Source organism: Danio rerio, chromosome 14, assembly GCF_052040795.2.
Source record: "Danio rerio strain M-AB ecotype USA chromosome 14, GRCz13ab, whole genome shotgun sequence".
Taxonomy (NCBI): Eukaryota; Metazoa; Chordata; class Actinopteri; order Cypriniformes; family Danionidae; genus Danio; species Danio rerio.
Window position 1 is genome coordinate 4,401,238 of NC_141034.1, and position 18,763 is coordinate 4,420,000.

Genomic DNA, 18,763 nt, shown 5'->3' on the forward strand with positions numbered 1-18,763 from the left:
GATAACCTTAAAAATAGAATTTATCAGCCAATAACGATAACCTTAAAAATACCACTTATCGGCCGATAACGATAACCTTAAAAATAGAATTTATCGTCCAAAAATGATAACCTTAAAAATAGCATTTATCGCCCGATAACAATAACCTTCAGAAATAGCATTGATTGACCAATAACAATAACCTTAAAAATAGTATTTATCGACCAATAACAATAACCTTAAAAACAGCATTTATCGGCGTACAACGATAACCTTAAAAATAACATTTATCGGCCAATAACGATAACCTTAAAAATAGCATTTATCGGCCGATAACGACAACCTTCAAAAATAGCATTTATCAGCCGATAACGATATGGTTGCCGATATATCGTGCATCGCTAATTTCATTTGTACTTCTGTAGTTTAACCTCTGCATGTGGTAAATCAAAATCAGCCATTTGAGAAAACCATGTTGTAACAGAAACGTCACATTTTTGTTCTCTCACCTTAGTAGGGGTCTTATTGCTGGTGGGCAGCCTCCTGGCGGCCATGCCAACCAGAGCACAAGTGAAGGCGGAGGACAGGAGGATGACGGAGAACACCAGCACCCAGGGGAGAGAGCAGAGGTAGCAGGGCCCGCCGGCAGAGGTGCAGACCAGCACATGGAGGGCAGAGCCGAACAGACACAGCAGGTAGAAGGGCAGAGAGAGCAGAGACGATGCCAACGGGACATCCACCACCGCGTCCCTGCTCAACGCCTCCGGCATGGCCAACAACAGCAGGAACAACACCTGGAGAAGCAGAGAACGATTTAATTACACACACTAGAGACTTAAAAATATATCACGATATTTTTTGGTATTTATTGAGATAATGATAAACATAAATCATAAATAACAAGTATTAGTTACACACAAAAGTACTGCATTTTTTGAAATTAGTATTTATTTTCTTTATAAATACAGTAGAATTCAAAAATATTAGCCTTCCTGTGAACATTTTTTTGCTTTTTTAGATATTTCCTAAGTGATGTTAAACAGAGCAAGGAATATTTCAAAGTATTTCCTGGAATATTTATTTCATTCTAAGACTGAAAGAAAAGCAAACAATTTTAAGGTCAATATTATTAGCACTTATGAGAGTTGTCAATTTTTCAATTGTTTATTATCCCTAATTATCATAATAACCTAGTTAAGTCTTTAAATTCCTCTATATATGCTTTCTCCTATTATTTTTTATATTTTTTAGGCTCTTGGATACCTACTATTCAACGGAGCTCAACACACTGAACTGGCTTATCAAGCTTTTCAGGATCATAAATACACAAGCTGATGTTCTGAAGCAGGTTATAAACTTTGCAGGACCCCAAGAACAGAGTTCAAGACTTCTGAAATAGTGTAGTGATCACACACTGTAATGTTGTTTGATTCATTCATGATTGATTCAGGGCGCTCTTCTTCATAAACTTCACATGTAGATTACTGAATAAAAACACCACCATGATGGAAACATCTATCAAGCATGAACACAATAAACAAATGCTTGTGACAAAATCTGGATGATTCCTGTTCATCAAACCCTCCTCATGCAATGCTAATTGACGTAGCCCTTATCGCTGTGAGGGATACAATAAAACAGTTTGATTTCTTTCATGTTCAGTGATATGAAACATATCTGCTTGCAAAAATATTTAATTTATACTGGTATACTTTTTTATAGTTAATTACTGCAAAAACAGCCAGTAAAATACCACATACATTCTTTACAGTTCACTACTGTCATATGCACTGCAATGTGGGTCAATTAAAAAAAAAAAATGTGTAAAGTCACTGCATGTTAGCAATTATACTACCTGATTATGCTGCTATACTTTCTATATATATATATATATATATATATATATATATATATATATATATATATATATATATATATATATACATGGCTTTACATTAGAATTGAGAAGCAACACGACTGATAAAAATAATTGCTGTAACGACGGGGAGTGACACTGACAATAGAAGGTAGGATCCAAATGCAGGTTTATTCAAAGTCAGGCAAGCGATGGTCAATTTAGGTGCAAACAGATATATGTAGACAATCCAGAATCATAGTCGAATAACAGGCAAAAGGTCAAAAGGCAGGCGGCAGACAAGGACAAAAGGATAAGCTAGGCTAATAATCAAAAACACGGCAAAGGCAGACAAAGGAAACGCGTTGTAATGTCACTATCAGTAAACAAGACTCGGCAATGTGAATGAGTGTGTGTGCTGCTTAAATACTGTGTGAAATCAGTCTTGAAGCAGGATCAGCTGTAGGAGTCTAATCAGTGGAGACTTGGGGCAGGTGTGTGTGTGTGGCATGACTGAATATGTAGTCCATTAACTGGCAGATTTATAGTTCCATGAGTGAGTGTTTACCAGCGACATCTGGTGGTTTGTTCGCTGGTGAACATGACAATTGCATTCGCAACTTCGCGCGAACAAAGCAGGTGTTTACTGAATAAGAGGATAAGTATAAGTATATAAGTAAAGTCTACAGCTATATTTTGCTTGTTTTGACATATTTAAAAATTTTGGCTAAGACATAATTTATTGTTTATGTTTGGTGTGGTCAGAGATAAATTGGGTAAATCCTTCATTTTGGGCTCTGAAAATTATGTGAAATAAAAACCAATTGTAATATATGAAACCCTGACCCATTTGCTCATGATTATTAAGCAAGCTCATAGGTATATATATATATATATATATATATATATGTGTGTGTGTGTGTGTGTGTGTGTGTGTGTGTGTGTGTGTGTGTGTGTGTGTGTGTGTGTGTGTGTATGTATGTATGTATATATATATATATATATATATATATATTTAATTAATATATTTATATATATTTAATTGCTATTGCAATTAAAGACAAAAATGAGACTAGTTTTGCTAGTGTAAAATGTAAATAAATTACAGTAAAAGTACTGTAAAAATGTCATACTGTAAAAATAAAATGTGTCAAAAGGCATTTCACCAGACTGATTTTAGGTCTTATTGTTAGCCTTACACTAACAAAGTTATTTTGCAAATGATAACATGTATCATCCCTAACACACACACACACACACACACACACACACACATACACAACACCTCTGTTTACCGCTTGTGTTAACATCTGTCTTGGGTGATGCCATCACAAACAGCCGTTTGAGAGCGAAAGCCCTTTATGGCAGGTATTAAAGCTGCTATAAGTGATTTTCGGGGAATATGGCTCATAAAACGTCCCTGGCAAACATCAGTGAAAGCGGTGTCTTGAGAAATCACACACACATCTCTGGGAGAACACAAAGATCTGCACACAGCAACAAAAACATTTAATGATCTAAAAGGTTTTGGCCAATCAGAAATGCTCTCTGCGTGTCAATCAATTTGGACATCTGGGTGTGCTGACAGTGGAGCGGTTGACTTCTTTTGAAAGTTTTGGGAGAAATTGGTCAGCAAAAATTGCAGAAATTACCTTGCAGAACTTTTGTAAATTCTCCAGTGGCCACTTTTGTTTTGGACAGAACTGAACTGCTCTCTGATTGGACCCTTTTGTATAGTACTTGTCTAGATTTTCCAGAAATGATCTCGATGTCAAAAATATACATGTGACATTCACATAGTTATATCTATTAAGATCACTCACTCACTCAATCATACACACACTTGTACAGCTATCTTTATGGGGACTTCCCATAGACATAATGATTTTAATACCATTTAAACTGTATTTTCAATCCCCCTAGCCCTAAACCAACCATCAAAGAAAACAATCTGCATTTTACGGTCTCAAAATACTTAATTCTGTGTTATTTATGAGCCGTTTTCATCATGGAAAAAAGTCTCCACAGGGTCATAATGTACTAATATATATATATATATATACAGTGTGTGTGATTTTTCCAAATAGAATATAACCTCTTAATCCTGAAACATCATTCCAGTTCGAAAATACCTCATACCTCATCTGTACCCCTAAACCCAACCCTAGCTTTAAATTATTCCCAAAATCAGAGGAGATTAGTAGTTGCAATAGTTGTAGAAGCACACAAACCTAATTGTAAACCTAAACTTAATATGGACTGTATCTCTTGAATCTCATTGGCCGACTAGAAGTTTGTTCCAGGAATAACATCGATGTTGGACAAATTGCATAACCATTGCTATACTTGTGGGGATATTTAGTCCCCACAACATAAGGAACACAAAGCACACACACAGATATCTTGGAGACTTTTCATAGACTTCAATTGTTTCTACACTGACCAAAATATATTTCCCATCCCATTACCCCAACCCTACCCTAAACCTATCTCTTACAGAAACCTGTTTGTTTTTTTACACATTCAGATAAGCATAATTTAGTACTTCTTTCCATTATAATCCGTATCAATGTCAAAAAAAAAAAATCCTTGGTCTCCATCCTCAATCATCATTTATTGTTCATTTAATTGCCCAACAACAATACTGCGATTCTTAGTGTGCTTCACACAGGTGAGTGGGCTTGACAAACCACCTGTCAGACCAGCCTGATCTCACGAGAAAACGTAAGTATTTTACGTTTTGTCAGTTTAGTTACGAGTTCAGTCGTATGAATATGTACGATTTTAAAAAGGAGGACAATTGTCTGATGAAGAGCCGGGTGGCTCGAAACGTTACACGCTCTGTGTCAGCCTTTTTAATTTAATAAAATTTGTAGTTTTGGAGCCTTGGTGTTGCCGCCTTTGATTTACATTTATATTAGCTAATTAAATAATAATAATAATAATAATAATTCGTTACATTTATATAGCGCTTTTCTGGGCACTCAAAGCGCTTTACACAATGGGGGGGGGGATCTCCTCATCCACCACCAGTGTGCAGCATCCACCTGTATGACGCGACGGCAGCCATTTTGCGCCAGACCGCACACCACACACCAGCTGATTGGTGGAGAGGAGACAGAGTGATGATATGCCAATCATGATATGGGGAGGGTTAGGAGGCCATAATGGACAGAGGCCAGTGGGCAGATTTGGCCAGGATGCCGGGGTTAAACCCCTACTCTTTTTCGAAGGAAATCCTGGGATTTTTAACGACCACAGAGAGTCGGGACCTCGGTTTAACGTCTCATCCAAAATTAAAAACCTCATGTGAAACTCTGAATCTGTGTCTCATGTTGAAGTCTGCTACTGTCCACTGGAGGTTGCATTTCAGTCACGGACACATGCTTTGAGAATGAAATGCACTGGTTTCCACAATCCGGCGTGTAACGCACATTTTTAAAGCAGAATATCCAATTTTAGCATTGTTTTTCAGATAAACAAGAATGTACACTGTTCATGTTTTTTAAATATCTGCAAACATATTATGGTATTTTTATGCGTTAGCAGAGTCAAAAACTTACATACAGCACCTTTAAACACAAAGAAGACTTATGGGAAATTAATAATGGCTTGTTTACACACTAGACACCAAAGACAAACGTTCAGAAACTACTAGGGATGTAACGGTATTGTAAATACCGTCATACCGCAATATTAATTTTTTTCGATATTACCGAAGTCGCATGACTCGGTAAAACTATAGGTCTTCTGAGAAAATTTGCTCAGGCGAATGAAGCGAACGGGAGATAGCTGAAACTTCATTTCCCATCAGCCCCGGCGTGGCCATAATCCTTTGCGGTCTGTTGTCGCTACAGATCCAGTAATGCGGAAATGGAGTGTGCTGCTAGTAGCGGAGATGAAAAAAAGATGGAAATGATCGAACCTAAAGCGGGTGTTGTCGCCGCGCGCGTGCTGAATAGCGGTGCTGTCGCGCGCGTTCTGATCTGCTGTGTTGTGGCGCGCGTATTGTAAAGCGCCGAGGGGGGGTTGAGCGCGCATACTCAAGAGAGGTGTTATCGCGCGCCTACTGAAGGGCTGGACTGGACGGAGGTTGTGTCGCGTCGCGGGGGCACTTTTGATCGTTTTGGAAGGGAATTTTTTTAGAATTTTCTATCCAAGACTAAAAAGGGCATGTGCACTGCACAGGTTGAGCCCTATGTGTGCACGTGCCTGCAAGTTGGGGAATACGACTAATAACAGTCATGGGGACTGCAGAAACACAGCACACTGTTCAGATTGATGCAGACATTGACTTGTACCGCAAAGAGATCTCTATCTCACTCATGGTTTGTCTTCTCAAGTGGGGGAAAGACAATGCACAACGTTACCCCACTGCTGTCAACATGGGCCAAGTCATATCTCTCTTGTCCCAGAATCCTCAGTCCCAAATGAGAGGGTTTTTTTCTGTTGCAGGGGACATTGTAAATACCCAGAGATACCAGCTTTTACCAGATTATAGTTATATGACAATTTTCCTTTAAACCCATCTCTATCTAAGTGAGTGATTAAATGTGATGAGTTTTTAACAATACTAAATTGAAACTTTATTTTTTTACATGGTTTAATAATTTTTTGTTATTAAAATTGAAGTTCCTGTTTCAAAGCTTACAGATAGATGGCTAATTTGTATGTCATTGACACTTTTGGCACTTTTTTGGAGTATTTTCAAAAGTTTTTTTTTTCCTGTAAATGATTCAATAAATACCGTACCGTGACATTCATACCGAGGTATTACCGTACCGTGAAATTCTGATACCGTTACATCCCTAGAAACTACCCTATAGCAAATCTACGGAATTCAGATGTTATTTACTCCATAGCACAAACGTCAGAAGCCTCTTGCTAAAGCATAATCAGCTTTTTTTTTCTGGTAAAATCCATCGACTGCAATGACATTACTGCACATTTCTCAAGCTCTGGGAGATTTCTGATAAAAGAGGACACACACTGATGTGTCCTTGCCTGCGACTGGCAACAATGCCGCGGCAGTCAAACGTTCGCTTTGAAACGCTCTCGCTCTTTTCTTGTCCCCATCCGGTTCACTCGCTCACGGCTGTCTTGGCTGACATCTCGATGGGACGTTACTCTTGCGCTCTGAACGACGTTTGAAAAAAGTGACATGAAAAACAAGAAACTTTTCGCTCAGAACTTGAGCTCGGAGGGTCAAAAAAATGGCTCGGTTAATATTTAACAGAGCAAAGAAAGACACAAACTGCCGAGACTATCTGAGATAAAAGCAGGATGCGGAAGCTGGATTTTTCTTTATATATAAACGGCCAAAAGAATAAGTTGAATGGCTGCAGGCTGGAGCAGTTTGTCGAAACTGAGAGAGAAGTTACGTCATTTCAGACACTATTTTTTTTGTTTTTTAAGATGCTGATTTTTTTTTTTTTAAATAAACATACAGTTGAAGACAGAATGATTAGATCTCCAGAATTATTAGCCCCCCTGTATAATTTTTCCCCAATTTCTTTTTAACGGAGTAAATATTTTTTCAAAACTAAACATAATACTTTTAATAACTCATCTCTAATAACTGATTAATTTTATCTTTGCCATAATATTTGACTAGATATTTTTCAAGATACTAGTATTGCAGCCTAAAGTGACATTTAAAGGCTTAACTAGGTTAATTAGGTTAACTAGGCAGGTTAGGGTAATTAGGCAAGTAATTGTTTAATAGTGATTTGTTCTTTAGACAATCTAAAACAAATTTAGCTTAAAGGGGCTAATAATACTGACCTTAAAATGATTTCTAAACAATTAAAACTGCTTTTATTCAAGCCGAAATAAAACAAATAAGACTTTCTCCAGAAGAAAAAATATTATAGCAAATACTGTAAAAATTTTATTGTTCTGTTAAACATCATTCGGGACATATTTGAAAAATGAAACAGATAATTCACAGGAGGGCGAATAATTTTGACATCAGCGGTACATGTAGGAACCTAAAAGTAGATTTACTATCAGATGCAAAACATTTAAAAATCACAATTTTGTATTTTGATTTTGATTTTAGTGCACGTCTGTAAACAAAACATTGTGCTAACACAGGCAAAGTATTAATGCTAAACTTGAAATAATGTTTAATATTAATCATTCAGTTTATATTTATGTTCATATAAAATTATTTCGCTAATACAACTTAAATGCTAAATGTGTATATCTAAGGATATATATATATATATATATATATATATATATATATATATATATATATATATATATATATATATATATATATATATATATATATATCAGAATTATTAGCCCCCCTGTTTATTTTTTTCCCTAATTTCTGTTTAACTGAGAGCAGATTTTTTTTCAACACATTTCTTATCATAATAGTTTTAATAACTCATCTCTAATAACTGATTTATTTTATCTTTGCCATGATGACAGTAAATAATATTTAACCAGATATTTTTTCAAGACATTAAAGCCTTTTTAAGTGACTTTTAAAGCCTTAACTAGGTTAAGGTTAGGGTAATTAGGCAAGTTATTGTATAATGATGGGTTGTTCTGTAGATTATCGAAAAAAAAAGAGCTAAAAGGGGCTAATCATTTTGTCCCTAAAATGGCAAAATAAAACAAGTTAGACTTTCTTCAGAAGAAAAAATATTATCAGATATACTGTGAAAATTTCCTTGCCCTGTTAAACATAATGTGGTAAATATTTAAAAAAGAAACAAAAATTCAAAGGGGGGCGAATATTTCTGACACAGTTGAATTCTGACAAATTTGCCGTAATGACAGTAAATAATATTTGACTAGCTATTTTTCAAGACAATTCTATACAGCTTAAAGTGACATTTAAAGGCTTAACTAGGTTGATTAGGTTAACTAGGCAGGTTAGGGTAATTAGGTAAGTTATTGTGTAATGATGGTTTGTTCTGTAGACAGTCGAAAAAAATTAAGCTTAAAGGGGCTAATAATTTTGACCTTAATTTTTTTTATTATTATTAAAAACTGCTTTTATTCTAGCCAAAATAAAAACAAATAAGACTTTTTCCAGAAGAAAAAAATATTATCAGACATACTGTGAAAATTTACTTGCTCTGTGAAACATAATTTGGGAAACATTTGAAAAAGAGGGCTAATAATTTTGACTTCAACTGTATTTGATAAAAATATATTCAGTACATTATTAACTATAGTGTAATAAATAAACTGAACTAATTATGCAAAAGACTTCGATGGTATCTTTAATATTCAATCGTTTATATTCACTGCTACAGTATATTTAATAATATATTTGAGCACTTTGTAAATGGCATAAATTAACTAATATCATTAAATTGTTAGTTCATTTAAATTCATAGTAATCAGTATATTTTTTAATTACCATTCTTCCTGTGTAGTTGTATAATTGCCTTGATTGTGAAGTGGTTTCAGTTACATGCTTTTTAATGGTCAATTTCCTACTGTGCTTTTTCTGCTTCCCCACCTGAATATTAATAGTTTTTATTTTTCCTCATTAAAATCTCACATTCTTTCCATTCATTGTGCAGTCTACCATTGAATATTCATGAAATTGATCATGCTTATTTCATACACAGTTAAAGTCAGAATTATTAGCCCCCTAAATTATCAGCCCCTCTGTTTATTTTTTCCCCAATTTGTGTTTAACTGAGAGAAAATTTTTCTTCAACACATTTCTAATCATAATAGTTTTAATAACTCATTTCTAATAACTGATTTATTTTATCTTTGCCATGATGACAGTAAATAATATTTGACTAGATATTTTTCAAGACACTTCCATACAGCTTAAAGTGACATTTAAAGGCTTAAATAGGTTTATTAGGTTAACTAGGCAGGTTAGGGTAATTAGTAGGGCCAGACAGAATCTGCGGACGTTTTTTGCATTTTCTGCAGAGAATTTTGGTAAAAATCTGCGGATTTCTGCAGAATTATTTTGGGAATATCACAACTAAAACCTTAATATGTGAAATAAAAAATAATATCTTTTTAACGTTTATTTAATGTTTAAAATGCAAATCCAAATAGATTCACTTTTTTTGGTAAACAAAGCAAGTCTTTCATATATCTTCTAAAAGACAGAAAATATTACTTTACAGACTGCATTGTACTGAAATCAGATAAACATTTTAATTTTAGTCAATAATTTTACTCCAATTATTTAAAAACTGAAAAATATAGCTTTACACACATTTACTCAAGTAAATAAACAGAATTAATGATAGGCTAAAAATATGCGGAAATCTGCGAAATTCTGCGGAAAATCAGCGGAATTCTGCGTGCACTGATTCCATGTGGGCCAAGTAATTAGGCAAGTTATTGAATAATAATGGTTTGTTCTGTAGACTAATAAAAAACAAATTAGCCTAAGGAAGCTAATAATTTTGTCCTTAAAATGGTGTTTTAAAAAATTAAAACTGCTTTTATTTTAGTCTAAATAAAACAAATAAGACTTTCTCCAGAAGAAAAAATATTTCCAGACATACTGTGAAAATTTGCCCTGTCAAACAGAATTTGAGAAATATTTAAAAAAGAGAAATAAATTCAAAGGGAGGCTAATAATTCTGACTTCAACTGTAAATATTGTACTTTGTTGGTTTTTATTAGAATTAATTCTTTAACTAGAATTATTTATATTATCATTGACAATCACCGAGGTTAAATTTTTCGGTAATGTTACTGTAGCTTCAAGCATCAGTCATTTATTTAAAAACCTAAAACCTATTTAAGTTTTCAGTGTTTAGAAAGATATCTAGTGTATTGTGACCTATAAGATCCTTTGATTAACTATTTCAGGTCTATTTATACAAACTTCGCATCTAATGTTACTTTATATTAAGCTACATGTTGAAATAAACCCCTACTTTATGAGACAATAGTCTTGTGAACACTTGCAATGTCAATCGTTGATCTAAATCTGCCAGTTTCAGACTGGTGAATGCATTGTTTATGCATTTTCAATGGTATGACCCATTATAGGGGTGGTCAAATATATATTTTTATAACCCATTGTTTTATTTATTTGTTTTTAAATGTAATTGTTTTTGCATTGAATAGCCATTGTCCCTGACGTTTAACAGTGTTAAATCATAAATAAATGTTAAATAATTAAACCACAACTCTTTTATAATGGAAAAGAACGAGCTACAGTGGTTTCCCTGGTTCCACAATTTTCCATTTGAATTATTCACAATTTCCGTCAGTTTCTGACAGAAAGTGAAGATTGGTTTTGCTAGATGTTCACAAATGATGTATGTGCCGTTGCAATTTATTATTCAAATTGGCAACCTTGGATGTAAACATACAGCAACATAGTGTGACCTACAACTTGTTTCCGACGCTCAGAAAAGCAAGTTGTTAACAAGACAGCAAAGGTGCTGCTGACTACAGTACACGCTTGATGAATCGAACAACAGATTTGCCAACTTTATCCAGCAAGCCGGCAAAAGGTCTTCACTGTAATGAAGTGCACCAATTAGCTTTAGTCACGCTGTTGGACAAAAGGTCAAAATAAACGAGGAGCAGAGCTGTGAAAAAAAAGTAGCACAAATGTCCGCACAGCTATAGAGGACTCAAGAGGCTGCCAAAAAAAAGCAGGTAATTTGCTGTGTAATTTTTACAGAGGCTTTAAAGGGAAAAACAGAGACCTGTTCAATTTGGATGAGTTTGAAATCACAAAATACGACAGTAAAACACACTGACCTGAAAAAATAGTTTAGTTCAGATGGAGAATGAGCATGGTGTCATCTGAAGACAAAGGAGTGGGGCAGAAATTGATTTTAGAGAATGTTGTATATTTTCATCAAGCATTTTTACAGTAAGGCTAAATTTACTTCACTATAGACAAGGATTTGCATCATGCGCAGGGCTTCTGTCTGTCCGGTGACTCTAGCTTTAACATTGATTGAACAGAATATGTGCAGTTGAGAAAGGCTTAGACTTTTAATGTTGTGCAGACAAGTTTTGCAAAAAAGAGGAAGTATGTATGGGTGCGGCCAATGGAGGACTGGAAATTGATTGACGAATTTCACTAAACACTACTTGTTAATATCAGCTGCCTATTTAAGTTGATGTCAGGAAATGAAAACTGTACGCACCACTGAATGTAACTATCGCATTGTGGATACCAGAATTCTGTCTATCGAATTTTTTATTTGTATCCAATAAATTGCTAATATGTTAAATCTTGAAGAAAAACCTCTCCTGATCTTTTTTATTGAAGATTCATGGAATTGATATATTATTCCAACACTAATGTCATATATGGGTTGGTGTTGTATATTACGCTACAAAAACCTTGTAAAAAACGCAAATACACTAAAAAAAAAAAAAACTTAATTTTACTGTTTATTTCCAGCAGCTGGGGTGCTGGAAAAAAATGCAAATAACAGCCGTTAAATTACAGACATTTACTGTAAAATAACGAATATTAAATAACAGAAATTTCCTTTAATTTAAATTTCTGGTAAATTTCTGTAATCTAATATTTGTTATTTTACAGTACATGTGTGTAATTTAATGGTCATTATTTTACGTTTTTTTACGGAAGCACCCCAGCAGCCAGAAATAAACCGTAAAATTACGGATTTGTTTTACAATGTACATTTTTAGCTATTTTACAGACGTATTTGTCTCTATATATAAAACTTCTTACATATTATTATAACTGTAGGGTTGAATTTTCAACATCAAAAGTCGACAGAGCAGAGATCAACATCCCATAATTCAATTCACCACCGTAAACACGTGAAAAACACTTAAAATACAAAAACTGCAATGAACAGATATTATTTTTACAGTATAGTAATATATAACTATTGCATATTGGAATTAACTATATATATATATGTATATATGTATATATATATATATATATATATATATATATATATATATATATATATATATATACTGTATATATATATATATATATATATATATATATATATATATATATATATATATATATATATATATATATATTCATAAATTCTGATAAATAGTAAGTCAATTTCCCTCTTTGTGTGAGCTATCCCTTTAATATTAAGATTCATCTAAAAGCAAAAAAGCAGAGAAACAAATCTTAAATCTCATGCGGCTTCTAAAGGACACTTGCAGTCTCTGCAATTGATATAGCAAGAGACCTTTTCCTGCCACAGTTCAACAGTTGTATTTGCTAAGTGCATACGATCCATTACTGAAGTACTGGAGACTTCAAACAGTCGATTCCTCCTGCGGTCAATGAGATCTAAAGGACAGAGAGTCCGGTGGGATTGCGGGACTGGAGAATGTGGAAGGTTTGAGGTTTGAGGTTGAGCGGAGGGTCATGGGAGATGGAGAAACCCCGCTTCTCCTTTCCTCAGATGGGACTTGAAGATTTGCTGCGGGGCAAGCCAATGGTATTTTGGGTTGCATTAGATGCCAAGACCTTCACAGGGTTGCGGATAACAATGCGGATAACAATTCGACTAGTTTAAGTATCTAACGTAAGCTAATTTTGTTTTTTTTTTGTAAGCAATCTTAATTAATTTAGAAATAATAATAATTATATTTTAATAATATAATTATTAATAATTATAATTTTAATAATACAATATATAAACCATCACTTTTTTACTATTTTAAAGGTGCTGCATGTAAGTTTTTGACTCTTCTAAAGCATACAAATACCAAAACATGTTTGCAAGAAACATGCTAAGTAAATATTTATGTGTATCTAAAAAATACTGCTGAAGTCATGCGTAAATGCAAGAGTGCAAGGGTGATGGGTGTTTCCCAGTGTTGGGTTGCAGCTGGAAGGGCATCTGCTCTGCAAAACATATGCTGGATAAGTTGGCGGTTCATTCTGTTGTGGAGACCCCTGATTAATAAAGGGACTAAGCTGAAAATACTGTATAAACACTTGTTTTCAGTATAAAACTAAATGATAAAAGGATTTTGTGCGTGTGTGCGTGATACATTTTCTTTCCAAAAGAGCATCCTTAATTTTAAATAGGAGTTTTTGTATCCTAATAAATGTTATTTCCTGCTAATTCAACTGCAGAATAAACATTTAATTAAAAATGAATTTAAATATTTTATAGTCTTTTGTGGATTTTTTTTCAGGATTCTGATGAATAGAACGTCACAATTTCTTTAGGAACAAAAGCTCTTGTAACATTATAAACACTATAAACAGGGTCAGGCCAGAGATATTGATCCTCCTTCACTGTAAGACCTGTGTGTGTCCCCCTCATTACAGGCCGGCCAAACACTCATACATACAAACAACAACGCTTGTGTGTGGGTCAGCCAACTAACAACAACAAACAAAACAAACAAAGCAAAGCAAAGCAAAGCAAAACAAAACAAAACAAAACAAAACAAAACAAAAATAATAAAAATAAAATAAAATATTATAAAATAAAATAAAATTAAATTAAATTAAATTAAATTAAAAATACATTTAATTTCTAGTGTTAGGCAAATAAAAATAATTTAATTATTAATTTAGAATAAATTGATGCACTATATTATAATAAGTAATAAAATGAAGCAATATAAACTATATAAATAAATAAATATTAGTATATGTAATATACCATTATTTAATTTAATATATATTTAATCTAGTATTCAATATTTACTTAGCAAAGATTAAATATTAGTTAATATACTAACAAAAAGGACAAACAAAAAACTATAGACAAACAAATAAACAAACATTTTTTGTTATATTAAGCAATAAAAGTAATATAAATTATATAAACAAATATATAAATAAAGAATACCATATTATTATATATAACACACTAGTATTTATTGTAATATTTGAATAAAATAGAATCGAATAAAATAAAAATATAAACACATAAAAACCAAAATCTCTCGTAACATTATAAATAAGTCATTTTGATTATTTAACGCATCAATAAAAGACAAAAAAAATAAAAAATAAAAACATATTGAGCCCAAACCTTTAAACAGCAAGTCAGGCGCAGTCGTTTAATACAATATGTGACAGATATTGAACAAATAAACTGGCTAAATAACTACAGTAAATAAATAACTACAATAATTCATTGCGCAAAACTATTGGAGTCTCAGCAAATCGACTGAGCGCTATAGATTGTGAATAATAACAAGAACATCGCTCACGGCAGATCTGACTTCTGACAGTAATTGTGTTTATTCTTGAAGGTGGTGAATTTGTTTTCTAAAGTGCTGCTTTGAGAAGTGCTGTCTTCTCTGAGAGGGTTTTAGTGCTGACAGTCCACGCTGCAGATGGAAAATATGTGGCCTCATGAAAAAACAAAGTTTTATAAACCTGTTTTAAAGGGCACCTATTATTATTTTAATATTATTACACAATGAAAAATACATCTTTAATGTCCCTAGAGTGTGAATGAGAAGTCTCAGCTCAAAATACCTCACGAATAATGTTTTATAACAGAGCCTTTTCGGCTTTGATCCTAATTGTGCCATTTTGGTGACTGTCACTTTAAATTTAAATGAGATTGTGCTCTTCTTCAAAAGAGGGCGGAGTTATAAATGCCTGTGTGTCAGCACAGTGGCAGATTCAAAACTCTGATGGCAGATGGCAGCTTCTCACTCAGGGCTGTCTATGCTAATGAGAGAGAGACTTTCAATAGAGGGCGGGGCTTTCCCCCCTCTGATGACACGTACAAAAGGGAGACTGTCAATCAGAGTGTTTCTGCAGACTGTTTTATCAAGTGTGAGTATAAAAAGCTAAATTAATTCCTTTTTATTGTTAGAGGCTGGCTATATTTAAACACTGTTACCTCAAAACTGTGTTTAAACTGATTTTTAAAGGTATTTTTGCATAACGGGTCCCCTTTAACTAATTAACAGACACTGTAAAAATATCTGAGAATGGGCTACATGCACAGCTAGTGTTTTTCAGCCAATGATGAACTCCCGATGAGAGCTTTATGTGACTATTTTCAATTTCATAAGGTTCCTTTTACAGCATTGATGTTGTAATGTAATTCAAATATATTCAGTTAAATAGACCAAAGCATTCATTTGGTTGTTAACCCTTAAAGACCTAGAGGTATTTTGTGGGCACCTTATGGGCCTATATTATTATTATTATTATTATTATTATTATTATTATTATTATTATTATTATTATTATTATTATTATTATATTATTATTATTATTATTATTATTATTATTATTATTATTATTATTATTATTATTTTAAAGCAGTTTTATTGTTATTTTAGCAGTCAGCATCAAGTGTCATATTTTATTTTAAACAGGAGAACCTGAAGCTTCAATCAGTATCATTTAAAGTTCCAGTCTAAAATATTTTTTGGTCCAAAAACATATGAACAGACAGAAAATATTCCAGAATTTTAAGAAAAATGTTTTTTTAAAAAGTGGCATTTTCTAGTTATTACAAACAGAACCTTATAAAGTTTGTTTTTCTTTCTTTAGAAATACATGCTATGATGTTTTATACTTCCAAAATAAATTTTGTCTACATCCACCATTCCCTGAGCAAGTTATAGCAATTTATTTTAATGTTATTTCGAGGTGTTTTTCAGTGGGGAAAAAACAGTGCATTTATTTACTGATAATGTATTTGCCCAAAAGTTCTGGGAATGAACTAAACAGAAAGATTGTTACAAAATAACAGAACACTGAAGCAAGTTTGACTTTTTCCAAATCATATATTTTCAGTTACTATAAACAACACCCCTTACAATGAAAAATAAGAAAATAATAAATAATGCGTCAAAGTCCCAATAAACATGGTGCAAATCCTCAGTAAAAAATAGATATAAATATTTACTAAACCATTAATAGCTACATAAATAAACTAGATTCAATATGGACCATCCTTAGGTTTAATGTGCCAGCATGGATATGGTGTTGACCCTGCTGCTTCTCAACTTGATTTGCAGACAAAGAGCCGCACCGTCATTTGCGTCCTTTGAAAACAGCAAGACCAGATCTTCGTCTTTGCTGTGTCACTGTTTTGTCATGTTTTTGTGCTGCTGTGCATGCAAAAGTACTTAGTATGATAATTATTTCATGCAAAACTTTTTTTTAGTTTTTTTTTAGCCTATTTCTCATTCTGGGTTGTTCAAATAGCTGATTGGTGGTCCACAAAGGGAAACCTATGCTCATTGGCTGAGAGAGAGCGAGTTTGAACCAATTTGCGCATGAAGGAGGGACAATGCATCAATGCATATATATATATATATATATATATATATATATATATATATATATATATATATATATGTATATATATGTATATATATGTATATGTATATATATGTATATGTGTATGTATATGTATGTATATATATATATATATATATATATATATATATATATATATATATATATATATATATATATGTTTTGGAAAGGTTAATTTGAGATTAGATAGATATCAATTTAAAGGCACAATTTGTCATTTACTCCACTAGTGGGCGCATATTCACAACAAACAAAGATATAGATGACAGCAAGACCTGAGTGTGCAATCATGGGAGTTTTAGTCTTTATTACATCCTACAGGACTCTTGCAGAAATCATATTCATGGATGAGATAAAGTATTAATTAACACTTATTATCATGCTAGTACAAACCAGATTCACCCTACAGAAAATGTTGAGTGTTTTACTAGTTATTCATCATATACACATGAAACATGATGAAATATAAAAACAAACACATTCATGCCTATAACCCGTCCTTATGAATAATGATGTATGAATGCTGCAGGAAACACTAGGGAATTTCAGGTTTGATTCCATGTTGACTTGAGGAAATAAGAAAGCATAGAAAACCCAATATAAAGCAGTGAAGGCTGAAAGACTGCAGAGGTGAAGAAAGGCTGAAGCTGATCTGAAGTCTGCTCAGAGCGCGGCCTGATCTTTATTGGTAATTAGAGAGGAGAGAGGGACTAATTAAGCTCATAATGAGTTGGCAGGGTCAGGCCAGAGATATTGATCCTCCTTCACTGTAAGACCTGTGTGTGTCCACCGGACACCTCATTACAGGCCGGCCAAACACTCATACGTACAAACAACAACGCTTGTGTGTGGATCAGCCAAATAACAACTGGAAAATAGATATGTAAATACAACCAAATATTTTAGGTTCAGAGTAAGTAAATAAAATAAACAAAAAAATAAAATAAAATAAAATAAAATAAAATAAAATAAAATAAAATAAAATAAAATAAAATAAAATAAAATAAAATAAAATAAAATAAAAATACAATTCTGGTAGGCAAAGAAAAAAATAATTTAGTTATTAATTTAAATTAAATTGATGCACTATATTATAATAAGTAATAAAATTAAGTAATATAAACTATATGAATAAATACATATTCGTATATGTAATATACTAGTATTTAATTTATATATAAATAATATTATTATTCAATATTCACTTGGTAAAGACTAAATAAAATATATCAATTTTAAAAAAGAACAACAAAAAACAATAGACAAACAAGTACACAAACAAATTTTGTTATATTAAGTAATAAAAGTAATATAAATTATATAAACAAATATAAAATAAATAATACCATATTATTATATATAACATATAGCAATATTTAAATAAAATAAAATAGAATAGAATAAAATAAAAATATAAACACAAAATTTAGTTGTTATTTTTTAATGATAATTATTTATTATAGTTTATATGAATTATTATAACAACTAATATAAAATATATACATAAATAAACAAATAAATGAATAAATAAATATTAGTATGTGTAATTTAATTTAATATTAGAATTTAATATTTAATTAGCAAATATTAAATATCAGTCAATATATCAATCTAACAAAAATAACAAACAAAAAAATATACACACAAAAATACTATATACTATATAACCCTATATTATATAAAGTGAT

At 32.4% G+C, this 18,763-nt stretch overlaps 2 protein-coding genes across 3 annotated transcripts in view; one reads left to right on the forward strand and one right to left on the reverse strand.

The window, feature by feature from the left end:
* The window catches only part of LOC147833832 (uncharacterized), an 863,518-nt gene that overhangs the window by 352,095 nt on the left and 492,660 nt on the right, over positions 1 to 18,763 (forward strand). The gene's annotated exons all lie outside the window — the stretch shown is intronic.
* The window catches only part of pigg (phosphatidylinositol glycan anchor biosynthesis class G (EMM blood group)), a 227,725-nt gene that overhangs the window by 114,041 nt on the left and 94,921 nt on the right, over positions 1 to 18,763 (reverse strand). For both annotated transcript variants that reach the window (XM_087281054.1, XM_087281053.1), the window contains exon 8: positions 489 to 773. In XM_087281054.1, the coding sequence (XP_087137180.1) occupies positions 489 to 773 (285 nt within the window). The remainder of the gene's footprint in view (positions 1 to 488; positions 774 to 18,763) is intronic.